The following is a 21,087-nucleotide window of genomic DNA, read 5'->3' as shown; positions in this document are numbered from 1 at the left end:
CACTTGTGTAGAACCAATATTAAAGTCTTTCTAGCTTCCTCACATGATAGAATTCTACACTCCAAGCAAGATTACGAACTCACAGCTGTGAGGAGCAGGCGCTTCAAAGTCAGTGACCTTAACCACACAGCCAAGGAAGCCCTGTGTTCAATTAACTAAATTTCAGCTTCAGATGACCACTCCATCTTATACTGAAACAAACAATTGTCCCCTGTCAATCAAAATACACATATATCCAAAGGGGACTGTTTTCATAAATCTTGGCTCAGAAATACAAATTACAACACAAACCTATATCTCCCTTCTGGCCTTGTTTAGGTATACGTATCTTTGTGCGTGTTTCGATCTCCAACCTGTGCTTTGTTTCACCCTTTCGACCAATCACAAACTTTAGAAGTCCACTAGGTGCACATATTGATGTCCGAAATCCATCAGATGTTTGCTCTATGTTTGGGGCATCAAGAGCACAAGTTTCATCATTCCAACCAGAAGAGTCTGGGATAAAATCTGCAAATTAAAGAGCAAACAAACATTCACTGAGAATGATTCTATATTGCTGCATTGACCTACATGTACAGATAAAGTAAGTACCTGATCCATAATTGGGAAATCCAAAAATTTTGAGTCCTGTCAGAAACAGATCTTGTAACCAAAGAGAAACTGAAGTATGTGAATAATGGTCACTGAATACCTACCTGCCTAGTGCCTGGCATTAAAAAAGTGGGAATCAAGGAAGAAATCCTGTCTCATGTATGTCAGAGTTTCATAAGCCAAACATAGCTAGCCTTTTCATTAGGGACAACATTATAATAAACACACACTTTACTCTAATTATATTCCTAAAATCTATTCACAACAGTCATGCTGAGAAACTCCCTAGAGCTATTTACATGTTGCCAAGAAACTAAAGACAAAATGTGGCTGGGCCACTGAGACACATACATATAGTAATATAATGTTGAAATCTTCTTACAGAAAGATTCAATTCTTGTTCACCATCATTGATAAAATAAACAAAGAAAGAAAAAAAAGACTTGCAAATGACTCAGTCACAACGACAAGGCTCAGTAGTTCAAAGCTAACCTTTAAAAGTTAATATTAGAGGACATTTTTACTTCTGTGAATAAGCAGTTGGTACCTGTATATTCCTCTTCTTCAGCTGCGTTACCCTCTCTCTGTAACACAGGGTTCTTCCTGTAACACCTGTTACCTATACGAATAATCTGTGGTCTCAAAATCTCCATCAGTATATCTCCAGAAAATAGGATGAGCAATGACTCGGTATCTAATAATATGTGAATCATAATATATTTAATACATAATAAAGGACTTCATACATAATAACTGGAAAGACATAACATTATATACAACATACATATTAGTCTTAAGGTAAGTTGAAAGTATGGCACTTCATTAAATTAAAATTAAATATGCCAGAACAAACATACAATGGTCACAGTCATCAAATTGTGGGGCACTCATTCGGTTGTTTTCTAGGGCTGATTAGGCGTAAAAAAAAAATTGTTTGTTTCCGGTATCCCGACCTACCCTAAATTTTTGGCCTGACCCTAAATGTTTTTATGGCCTTGGAGAATAAATTTTTCAACTTTTTGACAAAAAGTTGCAAAACAGCACTTTTTATGCTTTAAACATGGTCAGTGACGTTAGAAATCAACTTACTGATGCTCTAAAGGCATAACTCCCCTACTTGTATTCATTTTTTGACACAAAAATATTTTCAGAAAAGTCTCCCTTGATAAAAAAAAATAATAAAAAAAAACTTTTTCCGACCTACCTACCCTAATTTTTTTGAGCATGTTACCCGAAACAAACAATCTTTTTTTAGGCCTTATGGGCCAAACTCATACATTAGTATTCTTTTATCCCTTTTAAGCCCAAAAAAATCCCCTTGATAAAAAGCATATTGTCAGCTCAGTGCAAAAACCTTGTTACATTGTAACTGCTTCTTTATTTCAATGCAAATATCCACTTTTTGCATTAAGATATTTAGGCCTAAACCAAGATGTGTGTGACAGACCATAGGACACAGGTGCCCCACTTCCTGTCACTGACATGGTATTATGATTCTAGGTGAAAATATTTTTTCAGAAATATGCAACACAAACTTTTAAGCACTTAGTGTATTTTTCACTAAGTGAATTAAGGACCATATCTCTGGCCTAGCTGAATGAAATCCCAAAGACACAACTTTGCATGCTATATAACAATCCCTAATGTTTTATGACTCTAGGTCAACTACATTTTGAGGTACATGGGACACAAACTTTTATGCCCTTAACATATATTTTTGACTAAGTCAAGGGCCATTACTCTGGCCTTGCAGACTGAAATTTTAAAAAAATTAGTTGTATAAATTCACAGACTGAATAATATTCCTAAGTAAATGGTTTCATGACTCTAGTTGAAATATTTTTAAGATATATGCTACACAAACTTTTTAAGCACTTTATCTGTATTTTTCACGAAGTCAAGGACCATAACTCTGCTCTTAGTGAAATCCCAAACAGAAAACCAAGTGCACAACTTCACATGCTAAATAACCCCCCCCCCCCCCTATTAAAATCAAATACTTTTTCAGATGTATGACACAAACTTGTGTGCCCTTTTGGCATATTTTTTTACTTAATCAAGTGTCTTAACTCTGGTTTGATTGACAGAAATCCTGCATAAAACCCCCAATGTACAACTTCACATGCTGTATATTAATATTCCTATTATCATGATTATGTTTCATGACCTTTGGTCAAATATGTTTTAAGATAAGGCATGAAAAAATTGTTTGTTTCCGGTATCCCGACCTGCCCTAAATTTTTGGCCTGACCCTAAATGTTTTTATGGCCTTGGAGAATATTTTTTTCAACTTTTTAACAAAACGTTGCAAAACTGCACTTTTTATGCTTTAAACATGCTCACTGATATTAGAAATCAACTTACTGATGCTCTAAAGGCAAATATCCCCCTTGTTTGTATTCATTTTTTGACACAAAAATAATTTCTGAAAAGTCTCCCTTAATAAAAAAAATCCCCCAAAAAATTAATTCTGACCTACCTACCCTAATTTTTTTGAGCATGTTACCGGAAACAAAGAATTAATTTTTATAGGCCTAAGTGAGAAACAAACTTTTAGGCCCTTTTATGCACATTTTTGACTAAGTCAAGTGCCATAACTCTGGTCCTGTCAAATGAAATCTCTAACAAAACCCAAGGTGCATGCTGAATAATTCTTGTATTTAAATGTGTCATAATCCTAGATCAAATATACTTTCCGAGATAAGATGTGTCATGATGTTTTCAGGCCCTTATGCATACATTTGATCTAGTCCAAATAATTTGAGGTCAGAACTGATTCTGAGATATTTTCATGAGGAGAGATAGATCTATTGACATATGCAAAAATTATCACAATAATGCGACTTGCGTACAATTAGGGAAAAGTCTAATTCCCAAGGACTGAGGTATGAAACGTTCCCAATGATTGAGGATTTCCCGCCTTTCCGTTGTGACCCTGCCTTTTCGCTCCGCCCCTTTCATACGTCTAATCACTGGCGGATGAGATAATTGCCTGAGACTTGGCCAAATCTGACCAAAACACAGAACATTAAAATTATTGATAATTTCATTCAATCAGTTCATATTTATTTTTGTCTCATCTGTCTATGTTATCTAGGTTTAAAAACTAGGTCATTGGCTCAATACTAGTAATATAAGTGCTTTGTTTATGCACTTGTGGCCACAATCTTTCACTGTAATTCTTCATCAATTCCAGGGGAGCATATCTGAGGGAAGAATATATTGTTGCGTTAACAGACAAAAAATTGAAAAAAGCCTTTGAAAAAAACTTTCAGTAAGTACTCTTTTTATTGTAACCAAGGGGTAAAGTGACTGGTACTTTTATAGATAAATGTTTTGTGTGTATGACTGTGAAACTCGGCAAGTAGAGCCTTGGGCGTACATTTTGTTACTGTGACTGCCCGGGTTAGAAACTCGTCTGTTCAATTTTTTTCTTATTTTTAGCTCACCTGAGCACAAAGCGATCAAGGTGAGCTATTGTGATCGTTCAGGGTCCATCCGTCAGTGCGTCCGTCAACAGTTTCTTTAAATGATATCCTCTATACCACTGATCGGATTTTGACCAAACTTCATAGAAGTGAGCCTCGGGTGGTCCTTTTTCAACGATTTCAAATTGTTCCAGTTCATTGTACAACTAGGTCACAGATGCTAAATATAGATTTTTTTAAGTGAAAACTTCCATAAATCTTCTTGTCTGAAACCACAAGGACTCTAGGCGTTTCATATTTGAGTGGTCCTCTACATACAGGTATATTGTTAAAATTATGCCTGTAGGTTGAACATTAACCGCACCTGGGGATGGGGGAGGTGGTTACAAGACTTAGAGAGGAAAAACTTTAAAACTTTATTATCTGAAACAACAAGAGGTAGGCATTTCATATTTGGTGTGTAGTATTGTCTAGTTCATCTTATGCTCCTTGGGTGAAAATGGCCCCGTATGGGAGTTCACAAATTTTACACAGACTTCTTTAGGCAATAGTACCGGTATTCTTTTTGTGCTATATATGAATGATTTTAGCGGTTAGCGGTACAGGGCCTCCAAGACCCTCTTGTTCATAAAAACATTGGTCACAAAAACAGTGTTTTAATGTTCACAAAAAGACTAAATATAGATTCTGTCAAAAGTAGCAATTTACTAATAATCTGGATTTCAGTTGCTTAAATGGTAATATATGTAAACAGATACGACAGTTAAGAGTTAAAATCACATTATCGGGACTGATGAAATATATGTACATAAATCTGAAGTTGATTTATTTTGTCATAAAGATTGATCATATAATTTCAGTTTTCATTTCGAAATAATTTGAAAGAGACCCTGTCAGTTCAGTCTTGATTTTCATGGTTCAGCTTTGACATCGGCATATTCCTGTGACAATTATTATTATTACTATTATACCAGATTTCTATAGCGCCCTTTTCATGATCAATTTCACATTCAAAGGTGCTTTACATAGTTCTTATGCAGCCACACAGTACGCATAATTCATCCTCTACTAGTGCAGACACAGAGCGATCTGACTAGAGAGACAGAGTGAGATAAAGCCCCCACGACAGAGAGATCAGAAATCAGATACAGGCTTGTGAAGCTAACTTAGCCTAGCTCGTTCCGAATAGACAGCCTGGTTCTTTGACGTGCCCAGTGTATAGCACTGATACACGCAAGGATTGCCTGGGTTCCTGGCCAGTACACTTCTACTTGGGTGGGAAACAGTGAAAAGCGTTTCTGAAAATTCCCGAGTAGGTGCCGGGGATCGAACCCCTGACCTCAGGATTGGAAGGCCAATGAGCAAACCACTGAGCTATCCTTCCACCCCAAAGACCACAATGACAGGATGTGTTATGGGGATAGAAATTGTCATTCTTTGACAGTTCTAGCCCAGCTTGTTTAAAATAACACAGCAAATGAAAGTTAAGTTTGCTGTTTAAGTAAATGACTGATTGTCTTAGTTTTCTTGCATATTCATATGTATATGAATTGAAGTTATTTACTAAAAATTACTCCCTTGATCTATTACAGTTTAGCTGGACTATATTGTGAAAAAGTTTTGTTCAAGGAGGCCTTGTGTGTCTTATTCCAGAGCGTTACTGGAGCCTGGTGAGTTACCATGATGCAAAAAAAGAGTGTTTGGCGGTCCAGAATGCAACCATGATACAAGCCATGAAAGATGGACTCAAAATATGTAATTCTGCTTATTTTTATTATTCAGTGCATATACTACTGACAAGAAACTGATATATAAAATGCATGTATAACATACATGTACAGTTATTTATTGTTCCACGTTCTGTAAGGTATTTATTTTATAGTATTATGAAAGTTCTATCTTGTTCTATGCCTAGCCTCAGACAGAGTGCTTTATTGATTTCCACCAAGACCTGTTTGTCCTTCTGTTTGATGCACTGTGGCTGTTTGTACTGACATTCTAAAAGAATATTGACATTACTTTGCTATTTATGTCTCCCAATCTACTGTTTATGGTAAAGTAAATACATTGAAATGCTGTTAAAGAAATAAAAGTTAATTGTGTATTTTTGTAGAATCTTGACAAAAAATTTAAGCTTAACCAAATAATTTAATTCTTTTGGAAATGTTTGAAGAAAGAATGCTGGTTAAAAATTTTGTCAATTTCAGATATGGCTATTTTTTTTCAGATGTATTTATTATAACAGTATTCTAATTAATAACTCATTTTTAAACAAATTATATATTTTAACTGATCACCTTAGAATTCATTGTCAAATATTTTGAAGGAAGAAACATTAAAAATGATAATTTAAAAGTGTTTGTCAATTCATTTTGTGATTGTAATTGTACTGACTTGAATATCATTATATGTTGTTTTTTTTTTTTTTTTTTGATAGACTGATACCCCCTCCTTTACGTAGACAATGTAAAATATCATAATGTAAAATTGGTCTACTAGAGCAAGAGGTCTCATTATTTAGACTATACATTTTATAAAATAATATTGATGTTCTTTAAGGATTTTTGAAATGATATAATGTGAAAGGTATTATACATATACAGTTGAATATCGTTACCTCGATATCGGTTAGCTCGATACTCCGGTTAGCATGATGTGTTTGAGTCGGTCCCGATTTTTCCCTATTTATCTTAATGAAATTTTTTATCATTACCTCGATATGATTAGCTCGATATTTTGTTTAGTTCGATGAGATTTTTCAGTCCCGTCAACTTACCTGTACTGTTTTTACACCTGGTTTCGCCGATATCACAGCTTGTCAAAAAATATCCATGTTATTTGTAAGGTGTGAAAATCACAAAATTGTTGTCCTGCGATGTATTAATCATATGCAAGTTAGTTAGTGTGTTTGTTTTGTTTGTTATTTAATCCAATTTAAATGTCAGGGAGTTTTCATTTAATTCCCAATAATTAGTCTTATAAAACACCGTGCAATAAGAAAGCTGTTTTCCTATGTAACAACTAATCTGGATGAAATATTTTCTGTTTGTCGGAGTAAAAATCTGCCATTTAGGATTGAGTAGGAATATGCGTGTTAAACTGGCAAATTTTCGTTATCGAAGCACAGTCAAAATGGCTACTCAACTAGAGCATTACCGCTGCATTCAGACTTGTTTAGGGAAGGAATAAAAATGGTAATGTTTAAATGTATATTTGGACAAAATAAAAAGATGTATGTATGTATCTAATTAAAATGTTTTATTGGTCAAGAAAATTAAAATCGTATTTACGTTTTATAATTATTTCTTTCCCCTTTCAAACCTTCTGAAAAAAGCATTGGACATAGTGACAATATAGTCGTCCATCACAAGTACAAGGTAAGTAGTCCCAGATAGTCGATATCGTTATGTCGAACTTCGGATACGTCGATGCAATTTTTACAGTCCCTTGAATATCGAGGTAATGGTATTCGACTGTACTTTAGACAACATTTTTTTGTCTGTTTAAAGATGGATCTCGTTGCTTCATGAGCTATATTGTCCAGAAGAATCAATTCTCAAAAATCATACTGTCTTAACTACATGTCACATGCTGTGTATTCTCTGAAATTCCAGTCGAAGCAAGTGTCCCTGATTGATAGTAATGGCACAAGTGTGCATCATTTCTTACATTCCAGAGATGCTAGTATGTCTAATTTCACCATATTACATGCCTATATATATAAAAAAATTTGAAATACATACAATAATGAAGTTATAAATGTCTTTAAGCATGTGTTCTTTTTCTTCCTGGTAGATCTGACTTGTGTAGTTCTCAGTAGGACAGTTAAAGATGCTTGTCCGCAGAAAGGTTTACGGATTCACACCACTATATAGTTATGTAGGAAAAAGTAAAGCATTGCAAACGGTTTGCGTTAGTAACACTTGAAGACAATATACATTTTTTGACCCTCAGTCCTTGGGATCGTAACTTCAGAGTTCATGTATATATCTTGAACTTCAGTGCTTGGGATGGTAACTTGAGAGGTCAATATACATATTATGACGCTCAATACCTCTGGGTTGGTAACTTTTGAAGACAATATACATATTTTGACCCTCAGTGCTTGGGATGGTAACTTCAAAAGACAATAAACATATTTTAACCCTAAGTGGGATGTTAACTTCAATGGACAATATACATATTTTGACCCTCAGTCATTGGGATGATAACTTCATGGTCAATATATATATACTGACCCTCAGTCCTTTGGATCTTGAACTTCAGAAGTAAATATACATATTTTGAACCTCAGTGCTTAGGATGGTAACTGTAGAGGTCAATATACATATTTTGACACTCAGTGTTTGGGATGGTTACTTCATGGTCAATATATATATTTTGACCCTCAGTCCTTTGGATCATAACTTCAGAAGTTAATATACATATTTTGACAGTCAGTGCTTGGGATTGTAACTTCTTGGTCAATATATATATTATGACCCTAAGTCCTTTGGATAGTAACTTCTGAAGTTAATATACATATTTTGACCCTCAGTGCTTGGGATGGAAACCTCAGAAGAGAATATACATTTTATTGACCCTCAGTGCTTGGGATGGTAACTTCAGTGTTCAATATACATATTTTGACCCTCAATGCTTGGGATAGTAACTTTTGAAGACAATGTACATACTTTGACCTTCAATGCTTGTGTTGGTAAATTTTTATGACAATGTACATATCTTGACCTTCAATGCTTGGGTTGGTAACTTTAGAGAACAATATACATTTTTTGACCCACAGTGCTTAGTATTGTAACTTCATGGTCAATATACATATTTTGACCATCAGTCATTGGGATGGTAACTTCAGAAGACAATAAACATATTTTGACCCTCGATGCTTGGGATGGTAACTTCAGAAGACAATAAACATATTTTAACCCTCAGTGCTTGGGATGGTAACTTCAGAGGTCAATATTAATATTTTAATTGACCCTCAATGCTTTGGATGGAAACTTCAGAAGACAATATACATATTTTGACCCACAGTCCTTTGGATCGTAACTTCAGAATTCAATATACATATTTTGAACCTCAGTGCATGGGATGGTAACTTCAGAGGTCAGTATACATATTTTTAAACTCAGTCCTTTGGATCGTAACTTCAGAAGTTAATATGCATATTTTCACCCTCAAATTGAGCTTGGGTTGGTAACTCAGTGCTTGGGATGGTAACTTCAGAAGTCAATATACATATTTTGACCCTCAATGCTTGGGTTGGTAACTGTTGAAGACAATGTAAATATTTTGACCCTTGATGCTTGCGTTGGTAAATTTTGATGACAATAAACATATTTTGACCCTCAATGCTTGGGTTGGTAACTTTTGAAGACAATATACATTTATTGACCCTCAATGCTTGGGTTGGTAACTTCTCAAGACAATGTACATATTTTGACCCTAAATGCTTGGGTTGGTAACTTCATGGTCAATATATATAATGACCCTCAGTGCTTGGGATGTTAACCTTAATAGACAGTATACGTACTTTGACCCTCAGTCATTCGGATAATAACTTCATGGTCAATAAATATATTTTGACCCTCAGTGCTTGGGATGGTAACTTCAGAAGACAATATAAATATTTTGACACTCAGTGCTCGGGATGGTAACTTCAGAGGTCAATACATATATTTTGACCATCAGTGCTAGGGATGGTAACTTTTGAAGACAATATACATATATTGACCCTTAATGCTTCGGATGGTAGCTTCAGAGGTAAATATATATATTTTGACCCTCATTTCTTGGGGTGGGAATGTTTGGGATGTTAACTTCAGAGGTCAGTACACATATTTTGAACCTCAGTCCTTGGGATGGTAACTTCAGAAGACAATATACATATTTTGACCCTCAGTGCTTGCGATGGTAACTTTAGAGGTCAATATACATATTTTGACCCTCAGTGCTTCGGATGGAAACTTCAGAAGACAACATAGATATTTTGACCCTCAATGCTTTGGATTGTAGCTTCAGAGGTATATATATATATATATATAGACCTTCAATCCTTGGGATGGTAACTTCAGAAGACAATAAACATATTCTGGTACACGTAACTTCAGAGGTGAATACACATTCTTTGACTCTTGGTGGTAACTCCAGAAGACAATATACATATTTTTGCTTGTTTGTCAGCCAGCTCATTACCAGTCAAATTTTTGTGTCCAGGAATCCAGTGAACCTCTGTATGATTTTGTCTCTCTTCAATTGCAGCTAAATATTTCTTGATGTTAGAGATGGCCTCAATTTTGTTGGTGGGGATTTCCTTGCAAAAAGCAGACAGGATTGCAGCTTGGCAGTCTGTAAATATATGGATCTTTCTACCAGTGATTGTATTTATATCAGCCAGAAATTCCAGTGCTATCTCTATTCCCACTATTTCCCCTGAGTAGTTGTTACTATTTTTGCTTACTCCCCTGTTGAGCAGGATGGGTATAGAAGAGTAGCCTTCCAAGTAAACTGCAGCGCCTGCTCCAGTGGGACCTGGGTTGCCAAGTGCTGAACCATCTGTAAATGCTAAAACCGTGTTGTCATCACAAGAATCTATTATCTCTCTGATATTTTCTACTTGCATATCTTTGTCTACTTTGAAATTATCTGTATGCACATGTTCCCTCCTTCTTGACAAACCATAATGTTCTCTGCTATATTCAAATTCTCTTTCTATATTTTCAAGCTTCAAAGTGCCCCTCAGTTCATTAAATATTGTCATGAGCAGTTGGAAGGTAGTTGGTTTCCCTTTATAACTATTAGTGTCAGATAGCCAATTGTTAAATTCCTCCTTTAAAGGGTCTGTCTCTCTCTTTTCTGCAATTCTGATGACCTCTTGTGCCTGTATCAATTTTATCTGCAGGTCCAATGGTAAACAGTTTGTGAGGATCTCTAGTGCCTCTGTACTTGTACTAGACAGACAACCTGACGCCTTTACCATGGCACTTCTCTGAATTGATCCGAAGCATTTATTGTAGTCACTTGAAGCTGTAGGAATCACTGCCACCCCATAGGTAAAAACTGGCTGGACAAGGGATTTATATAGTTTCATATAGGTAGACTGAGTACATCCAGAGTTTTGCGTTACAAACATGTCTATACTTTTTAAAGCGCCAAAACCAGCAGCTGTTTTCTCCTTGATATGTTGTTCAAATTTAAGGTTATCATCAATGATTATCCCTAAAACCTTTTTACTTTTACTAACAGTGATTTCTTTGTTTTTCAGGAAAATGTGTGTATTTGTCTGATCAAGGTTATCTCTATTCTTTCCAAAAACAAGGACTTCAGTCTTTTCTGGAGCAATTCTCATATTCCACTGATCACACCATCTTGTTATTTTTTCTAAGTCTAGGTTAGTTTTGAGTACTGCTGTTTCAGCACTATGGTCACTGTTCCAGAGACCTGCATCATCAGCATATTCTGTATGCCTACCTGTAATAGCTTCCATGGAATCACTGGTATACAGGTTACACAGTGTAGGGCTTAGTACAGATCCTTGAGGAATTCCAACAGAAGATGTCATTGTTTCTGATTTCATATTGTTTACTTTGATGTAATAATGTCTATCATTCAGGTAGCTTCTCAAGTACATCCAGAGTCTTCCATTAATGCCTTTTGCTGCAGCTTTTCTTAGTAATCCTGCCCTCCAGATTCTTTCAAAGCATGATTCATAGTCCATTACTACCAAAATTGTTGTCAGACCTGAATTGTTGGCTGTCTGTAGCAAGTTTACCACTCTAAGAACTGCTTGTGTACATGATTTGTTTTTTCTGTATGCATACTGATGTTTGGAAATTCCACCTTCAACTTCTAATTTCCAAGTTAGTCTATTTTTAACTATTCTTTCCATAACTTTACCTATTACACTCTCCAGTGTAATAGGTCTGTATGATTTTGCAGAATTATAATCTGATTTACCGTGCTTGGGGACCATAACTTTCGGATCCATCCTGAAACCATTTGGTAAAATTCCACTTGACCAACATTTTTGAAAGATATACTTTAAGCCCTCAATAACAGCATCACCTCCTCTTTGTAGCATAATTCCAAACACTTTTTCCTCTGGACTAGGGGCACTGTTTGTTACAGTTTCCTTTACAGCCATTTCAACTTCTGCAGTAGAAATGTCAATGTTCTCACTTTCACAGTTTTCCATGTAGTTTTTTGATGACAGTTTTTTTAATTCTAATTTTTCAATCTTTTTAACATCATTTTCTACATCCTGGTACCATCTTGGATTTAATGATTTAACATCCAATTCTTCTTTTCCATACTTTTTTATCATTTCCAACAAAATTTCTTGATCTGTCACTGCTAGTGTCTGGTCTTCTCTCAGTATTGGTTGAACTGTGATTTTACTTTCACTTTTTCTGACATTGTTTATTACCTTCCAAAAGACTCCTGGAACCTTAGGGTTTAGTTTTTTCACAAGCTCATTCATATGATTTTTCTTTGCCTTGTTCAATTCATTGTAAAAAAGTTGTTTAATATTCATTAGCTTTTCCTCATTTGCTTGATCTCGTCTTCGTGTAAACTGATTTTTTGCATGCTTATATTTTTTCACAACTTCTGACAGTTCTGGAGTCCAAAAGCCCTTGCTATGTACACAAATTTTTTTCTTGGGAATAACTTTCTCTGCACTGTCCATGATTACTTGCACAAAGCTATCATAGTCTTCATTAATGTCAATGTCTACAGTCCTTTGATCCAACCAGGCTTTGATTTCATTTCTGCATAGAATCACCCACTCACTCCAATTAGTTCTTTCAAAGTCCCATTTCTCTAATACTTCAATAGGCTCCTTACCTCCTATCTCAAAGCTGATCAGATTGTGGTCTGTGTTCAGATAGATTTCATGATTAACCTTCCAATTGCTTATTTGATTTACAAAGAATGAGCTTGTAATTGTTAAATCTATAATTTTATCATATCTTGTTGGTTGAGCATTGTTTAGTACAACTAGGGGCTTATCACCTAAAAATTCAAACAGTGTCTCTCCTAATTTATTAGATCCTTTATCATGCCAATATGGATGTCTAGCATTGAAGTCCCCGACTACAATGACTGGAAGCTCTTTGGTAATCAATTGATCTATAACCTTAAATAGTTCTTTCAACATTGTTTCATTACCGGGTGAAATGTATACAGAACCTATTACAAACTTACTGTCTTTTGTATAAACATTGGACCAAACTGCTTCTACATCATCCCTTCTAAGATCTGCTCTTTCATATACTTTAACCCCTTTGTCCATCAGCAATCCAACTCCACCTCCTTTATTTTCTAACCTTTCACTTGCTATCCAATGCCATTTTTTTTGCAAACCCTCTTTGACTTTATTTTCAGGATGCCAAATCTCAGATAATGCTAAAATCTTAATATGTTGATTTTTCATTGCTTCCTCTAATAAATCAAAAGATGTGTTAATGGAACGAACATTTGCATATGCTATCTTCATTTTGGTTGTTGTTGTCTATAAGAAAAAAAAAAAAAAAAAAAAAAAAAAAAAAAAAAAAAAAAACTGATGAACACCTGGTCTGCAGTCTTTCCTTTAAACTTAGGAAAGCCCTGCACTTGCTGAACGCAGCTGAATGTTGACCTTCACAATTGTAGCACTTAGCTGTATTCTGACATTTACCGCTGTGCGAAGCAGAACACTTTTCACATCTGCTTTGTTCTTTACACATAGAAGCAATATGACCATAAGTCTGGCAGTTGTAGCATCTGGTAGGAATATTAGTTTTTCTTCTGTATGCTTCTGTCACAGTCTTTTTGCCTAATAATAAGACTCGTGAACGGACATTCTAAACTTACTTTTACTTTCGATATTCATTAAAATTTGTGCATTTTCTGGTTTAAATTACAGTAGAATCAAACTGCATTGATATTATACTTGTTATTATACTAAACAACGGTCTAATTTAAATTTTGCACAAAGAAATCTAGGGCACTTTTCACGTGCTCGGTAATCAGCTGGCCGCACGCCTTTTTGACATTTCACAGGATCCATACTCTTTATCAATTAGTTTTACACTTCATTGATTCTCATTACCTGTGTGCACTCGCCGTGACGTAATTTGCTGATCAAAAACTCGTGGAGGCATGTCAACAGGGAAATTGGCGGGATTTAGCAGAAGATCAAAGGCAAGAGGGCACATTTTAAGGGCAGCATGGCGGCAGTAAAAAAGGGCAGGGCGGGGCGCCCCGCTGCGTCGCTCTAGAAATAACACTATAGGAGAGATCGCCGTGACGTCACGCGTTAACATCTGTTTATCTGGTGGTTGGCAAAACAAATGATTTTAACACCGTTTGCGTATTGAATCAGAATTTTTAATTTTTAATAACTTTTTTGCTCATTTATGGATTTTCAAAATTCAAAAAGATTTGAAATACTAACAATCTTCATATTTTTGTATCCAAACATCTTTCTTCAATGAATAACCGTTTTAAATGAAATATAATTTTAAAAGCGGCGTAGTGATTTTCACAACCTTTAGAAAAACAGTGTAAGTTAAGCGTTCATAATTAATCCATTTTATTTCGAAATAACAATTAAAAGTAATCAATAAATTGCTTGTTTTATAACCTTTCCATTGATCAAAAAATTATTTATGTAATTTGTGTTTTAAGAAAGTTTAGACCGTTAGAAAAACATCACTGTTTACAAAAAACATGGACGGTCGGCTTCTGCCCACCCGATCACTGTCTTATCAGTTCTAAAAACAGAATTTGTATACAAACACGATCTCTCATATACCCTCAGTGCTTAAAATGGAAACTTCAGAAGACAATATAGATGTCAGTCCTTTGGATACCTCAGTCCTTTGGATAGTAACTTCAGAGGACAATATACATATTTTTACCCTCAGTGCTTAGGATGGAAACTTCAGAAGACAATATAGATATTTTGACCCTCAATGTTTTGTATAATTATATTTTCACCCTCAATCCTTGGGATGGTAACTTCAGAAGACACTAATCTTATTCCAGTAACTTCGAAGGTCAATACACATATTTTGACCTTCAGTGCTTGGGATGGTAACTCCAGAAGACAATATACATATTTTGAAGCTCAGTCCTTTGGACAGTAACTTCAGAGGACGATATACATATTTTGACTCCCAGTCCTTGGGATGGTAACCTTCATAACACAAAATTTGACCCTCAGTCATTGGGATGGTAACTTCCAATTACAAGATACTTGTTTGACCCTTAGTCAAATTAGAACACAACCATGATGATAAGTTCACTTTTTCAAGAATGCATCCTGATAATGAATCATGCATTTTCTATAGCACTTGTCGACTCAAAACTCAGGGCACCGTATCTCCTTCGAACACACAAAGATTCAACATTTTTGAATCGAACCATTAAATATTGAATTAAGTAATACTGAAATATAACACTCAGTTCTGTTATCAAAATTCTTTTACAGTCTCTGCATAAACATACACTTCTCACATAATTAAACAGTCCTCTCCGTGCTTTTATTTTCCGATACCGTTTCGGTAGTTCGTACTCGTTCAAGTATTTCCATCGTTTCGGTAGATTTAGTTATCATCTTCCCATCAAGTAAGAATATCTACAAATATGATTATACCGCCCACCAGACGAGTAGGCGGAGCCACCTCACTCATTGTGATACGAATTTCCTCTCAGTCCTTGGTAAATAGACACGACCGTACGGTATCGAGACAATATTTTTCAATGTATTATGAAGTTATTTAATTTAAAAGATAATATACATATATTTGAGACAACATTTGTCTGTTTAAAAACTGATCTCATTGCTTTATGATATATATTGTCCAAAATAATTTCTAAAAAAATATATTGTCTTAAATTACATGTTAATATTATCTTTCATATTCCTGTGAAATTCCAATTCAAGCAAGTGTCACAGTTTGATAGTAATGTCACATTCCAGAGATGCTATTATGTCTAGCAATTAGTTAATTCCCACATATCACATGCCTGTATTGTTTTATTAAAGTATACATGGAAAAAACTTAAAGAAGGAAAAGAACAAATTCAAAGATATATCACTTTTTTTAATAATTTTCATAATTTATCATTTCATTCTCATGTAACACTGTAACAAATTAACATATAAATATGTACTTACATGTATATCTAATAATCAATCATACACTTCACATCTTAGAAATTTTACTCATATTACTCATAGTCATTTTTAGCCAAGATACACAGTCCAAACAAATATATGTTTTTTAATTTATCTGAAGTGTCCGCTTTCTTAAATGCATATCAGAATAAACAAATTTAAAAGATAATATCCTTGTAAATTATATGTGTGTCTAATCAGCAATCATTCACTTCATGCCTTAGATATTTACAGTCATATATATTTTTCACTTAGCCATATACCCGGCTGGTCCATAAACATGGCTGATTCCATGAAGGAAATTTGGTGGCACTCAGTTCCTTTTTTTCATACTGATCCCAAAGCTCGGATATTTCTTTCTCACAATGTCTAGTTTGGCGACGCTGTTGTCTTCCAACACCATGGTCAAGTAGTTCATCGATGTCGATCTCGGTATCAAGGGCCTGTTTCCGCAGAGCTGGCACCATTCGGTAGAAGGATAGTGACCGGTACCCACAATCACTGTTCAGACGGTTGTGCCAACCTGAAAGGGAGATATATAAAATTATATTTATGTATTTGAAATTGAATACAGTAAATAGAATTTAATTCAAAAGGGATTATTGATCTAACCCTTCATTGCTTTATTATAATTCACTTGTATATTCCTTGTGTGATGTATTATATTCTAATAATTCTTTCTAATAATACATGTTTTTAATTCTTAAAAATATTAGTATTATCTAAGTCTGTAAGAACAATGCAAATAAAATTAAAATGTAATTTAAATCGTTGTTTGTAATTATTGCTATGCTTGAATGTTATTTTGTTTATGGTGAGGTAGATAATGAACCATTTTCTTATTTCAGTAACAGTAAACAATGAAATCTTTAAAAAGCTGACTCAAGTTTTTATTTTCACACATATATGTTATACCTCATGTTGTCATGCATTATGACAGAGATCTATGATTTAAATTGAAATGGACAGTTTATTTAAGCAATCATTTTAGCACCTTATGATAATCCTATTACTGGAAATGTGATTAAATTAACATAATCCTTATAATATTACATAGCAAAGTAGACATCTTGTGTTACACCTGAAACTCATCAAAGGATTGACAGTTGGTTATTATTAATTAAAATAAATGAATAAATAAACAAACTAGTACCGGTTATCACAGAGTTTTGAATTCATAAAAGTATATTTTTGAATATAAAGTATCAGTAGGAAAAGAAAATTTCATTTATATTTCTTCCAAATAAGTATACATGTACTTCCTGCAAGGTAATATTTTTTTCAATTAAACATAATGTCAAACATTTGTAGTGAAACAGATTCTGGAAATTTCCTGTCTTTAGTTTTGATTGAAAAAAAATAGTGTAGACACATATAAAAATCAGACTCCGAGTCAGATTAAACATTTTTCCCATATCCCTGTCATATTCTTTGTTTCAAAACAACATTTAGATTGGAAACTGCTGAAGAAAAGTGCCAGTTTGATTCTGGTTCAAAAAGAAATGTCTTTATACTAATGTAATTTATAAGCACTTACCAGTGTTTCCGCATTTGATATGCTGCCATTTTCCACAGTTGTCACACGACAAGGCAAGATGACGTGTAGCAACAGTCTTAGAACAAAAAGCACACTTATTTGACATTGTAATCCAGTATAGAATAACGGTGTAACATAAATGAAATCTTAGAATAAGACATTATTCCAAGGTAGTCTTAACATATATACCCGGTCAGATAATTAGTGTGCATTGTTCCGATTAGGAGTATATCACACAAAACATTTAATTCTTTTAATTTTTTTTAATTGCAATCATCATCAAAGGATCAAGTAACCTTTGAAATTCTTGTTACTATATTTGGGTGTGCAAACTTGGTAAATTATTGTGTTTATAAGATGCTAATGCTTTAAATATTATCAATCAGTGGTCATTAAAACATCAAAGATTCAGGTGTTAATGTTTCTTTTGTGATGATCAATTGATTAACATAACAATTATATTAGGGTTACTTTAATCTTGAACTTAGAAAAGTGTGACACAAATCATTATCACTTTTGTATTATTACAGCTATAAAGTTTGATTTTTAAAAAATAAACAAGATTTTATATTCATAATTTTGAATAAAATAATTAAATATACGAAAAAGTTGTAAAAAATATATATATAAAACCTTGGACTTTACACCTCCCTTTTGGAGGAGTAATGTCTCAGGTTTGGAAGGTGTAAAGTCCCAGGGTGTATTGTCCCAGAGGAGTAAAGACCTGTATTCCGACCGTACAATAAGTTGGACTAATAAATATTTTACCAAGACAAGCGCCAAATCTCTGGTCTGGCCGAGTGAGATCACACTTAAAACACCAGACAGGTGCACAACTTCACATGCTGAATAACAATCCTGTAAGGTTTGATCACTCTGAGACAGATACTTTTTGCAGGCCCGTGTGCAGGATTTGTTTGCTGGGGGGGCCCAACCAGGGGTGGGTTCGGGAGGGGTATCCCCTCCCGATTGCGATTTTTTTTTTTAATATGGCACATGAATAGATGCATTTTCCTGCTACCTGGAACACCTTTAAGGATGCATGAATGTATCATATATTTAAGGAAAAGTCTACTTTTTAATCATTTCATCAAGCCTTTTCAATGTATGTATGATTGTACAGTCACAGTGTATGGACTTATTTTTCTGTATGATACCCAGTTGAAAAAAATGTTGAAGTTTTAAGATGATTATTAAGTAGACTAGCTCCTAGACTATGATAGTTTTTTTTTCACATTTTTATGATTTCATGTAGTGAACTGAGCCAGTCTATATACTATGTCAAATATTACAATTTTAACATCAGTCCTCTTAGAAAATCTCTAGTATAGACTGGCTTTTGTCTCTATGAACATAACAAAAGAAAAAAAAATCATAGAAATATCGTAATTATCAGTCTAGTGGCTAGTCTAAATAAGGGTATCATATTTGCAAAATGGCCAAATGTTTTTTTAGATTTCCAACAAAACAAACGAAGTATTATGACAATTACTATTTACATCATAGATTTCAAATGACAATGAACTCTTAACTGTACCAGAGATCTATAAAAATAAATAGATGTGTATTTTATACTTCTTTGACTGTACAAACTATAACATCACAGCACATATTGAATGATATTTTTATGTATAAAACCCCTCATAAGTAACGAGTTTTAGATGCGTTTTGTAAGATTTACTGAGAAACTACTCTTAAAACTATGAGAGTTTTTAAGTAAGGTTATTGGACCCAAAAGAGTAAAACTGATACAGTAGTTTCAAATTCATAATTGTTGTAAAATAAAAAAATAGGATAAATATCTATCAATTTAATAAATTTGGGGAATGTGCCTTAATGTAAAAACAAAATACAACCATCATAATGTTTCAATTTTCAGATTCATTTTAAGATTTACTTAAGGCTATATACCAATAAAAGAATTTGTTCTTTGTTTCATATAAAATTCAGCTACTTCAGACCAATTTTGTTACAGTTTCTAGATTTTCACTCCGTCGTAGACCTATTTTCCACAAGATATCCATACATTTGCTTCAAGAAAACGAAAAGAAAAAGGGGTGTTGAATAGTATGCAGTGAAATGCAAGTCAACTGAAGTCAGGTACCCTCATATTGCCGCATTTCAGAAAGCGGTCCGCAGAATAAACACCCTACTTTCGTTTTCAAGTAAACAACTCGAAAACATGAGAGTATTAGCATGAAACGTGTCCTATTTTATGTAAAATTCATTCCACGAGTGAAATAATGCCCATTTGGCCCCCGATTTACGCGCAAATGCGCGAAAAATGGAAAAATTAGGATTTATTTATTAGGGACTTCTTTCGACTACACCACGGAAGCACATTTTGGACCGAATTACTGCATTATAACCTATAAGAGATATCTTTTTATCAAATTTCATAACATTTTCATCTCTATTTTCAAGAAAGATGTAATACCGAACATGTTAACAAGTTTCATTGTGAAAATTCGAGATTTTAGAGAAATATAGACATTTAAGTGAGGCCACCCCCTACCCATTTTCTGGGCTAAATTTAGGCTCTGTGGTCGCTTCATTGTACATTTTGGTAAAGGTTTCACCTGTATGCATTATTTTTCACTTTGATTCTGAAATATCATTCATTCCGTCATGAATATGACTCAAATGGACGCATTTTGTGCATTTTCACACATTCTGGAGACAAAATATTGGCCTTTCTATTGCAGAAATTGCTGCCGAAATAGGCGCATCTACTCAAAATATGGTCAAAATTCAATTTTTTTCAAATTTAATGATTATTTTGCATTGAAAACATCATTTTATAACATATACAATCGATTTATGACTATGAAGACTAATTGTGATGTTTTCGAGAAAAGTCTTATTTCAGCTCTTATAGGCTATATACCAATAAAAGAATTTGTTCTTTGTTTCATATAAAATTCAGCTACTTCAGACCAATTTTGTTACAGTTTCTAGATTTTCACTCCGTCGTAGACCTATTTTCCACAAGATATCCATACATTTGCTTCAAGAAAACGAAAAGAAAAAGGGGTGTTGAATAGTATGCAGTGAAATGCAAGTCAACTGAAGTCAGGTACCCTCATATTGCCGCATTTCAGAAAGCGGTCCGCAGAATAAACACCCTACTTTCGTTTTCAAGTAAACAACTCGAAAACATGAGAGTATTAGCATGAAACGTGTCCTATTTTATGTAAAATTCATTCCACGAGTGAAATAATGCCCATTTGGCCCCCGATTTACGCGCAAATGCGCGAAAAATGGAAAAATTAGGATTTATTTATTAGGGACTTCTTTCGACTACACCACGGAAGCACATTTTGGACCGAATTACTGCATTATAACCTTAACAAAACCAACAATGTTCTGAT

The 21,087-nt window shown here is 34.2% G+C and overlaps 1 protein-coding gene across 2 annotated transcripts in view; it reads right to left on the bottom strand.

Moving 5' to 3' along the window:
* LOC123554859 (activating signal cointegrator 1 complex subunit 1-like) overlaps window positions 1–21,087 on the bottom strand; it is a 30,341-nt gene that overhangs the window by 8,681 nt on the left and 573 nt on the right. For both annotated transcript variants that reach the window (XM_053547660.1, XM_045345231.2), the window contains exons 2-3: window positions 1,139–1,285; window positions 292–507 (exon numbers count right to left, since the gene is read on the bottom strand). In XM_053547660.1, the coding sequence (XP_053403635.1) occupies window positions 292–507; window positions 1,139–1,244 (322 nt within the window). In that variant the 5' untranslated portion in view covers window positions 1,245–1,285. The remainder of the gene's footprint in view (window positions 1–291; window positions 508–1,138; window positions 1,286–21,087) is intronic.

Source organism: Mercenaria mercenaria, chromosome 7, assembly GCF_021730395.1.
Source record: "Mercenaria mercenaria strain notata chromosome 7, MADL_Memer_1, whole genome shotgun sequence".
Classification (NCBI taxonomy): domain Eukaryota; kingdom Metazoa; phylum Mollusca; class Bivalvia; order Venerida; family Veneridae; genus Mercenaria; species Mercenaria mercenaria.
The sequence above is the reverse complement of the archived record's forward strand: the minus strand, read 5'-3'. Positions and strand labels throughout refer to the sequence as shown.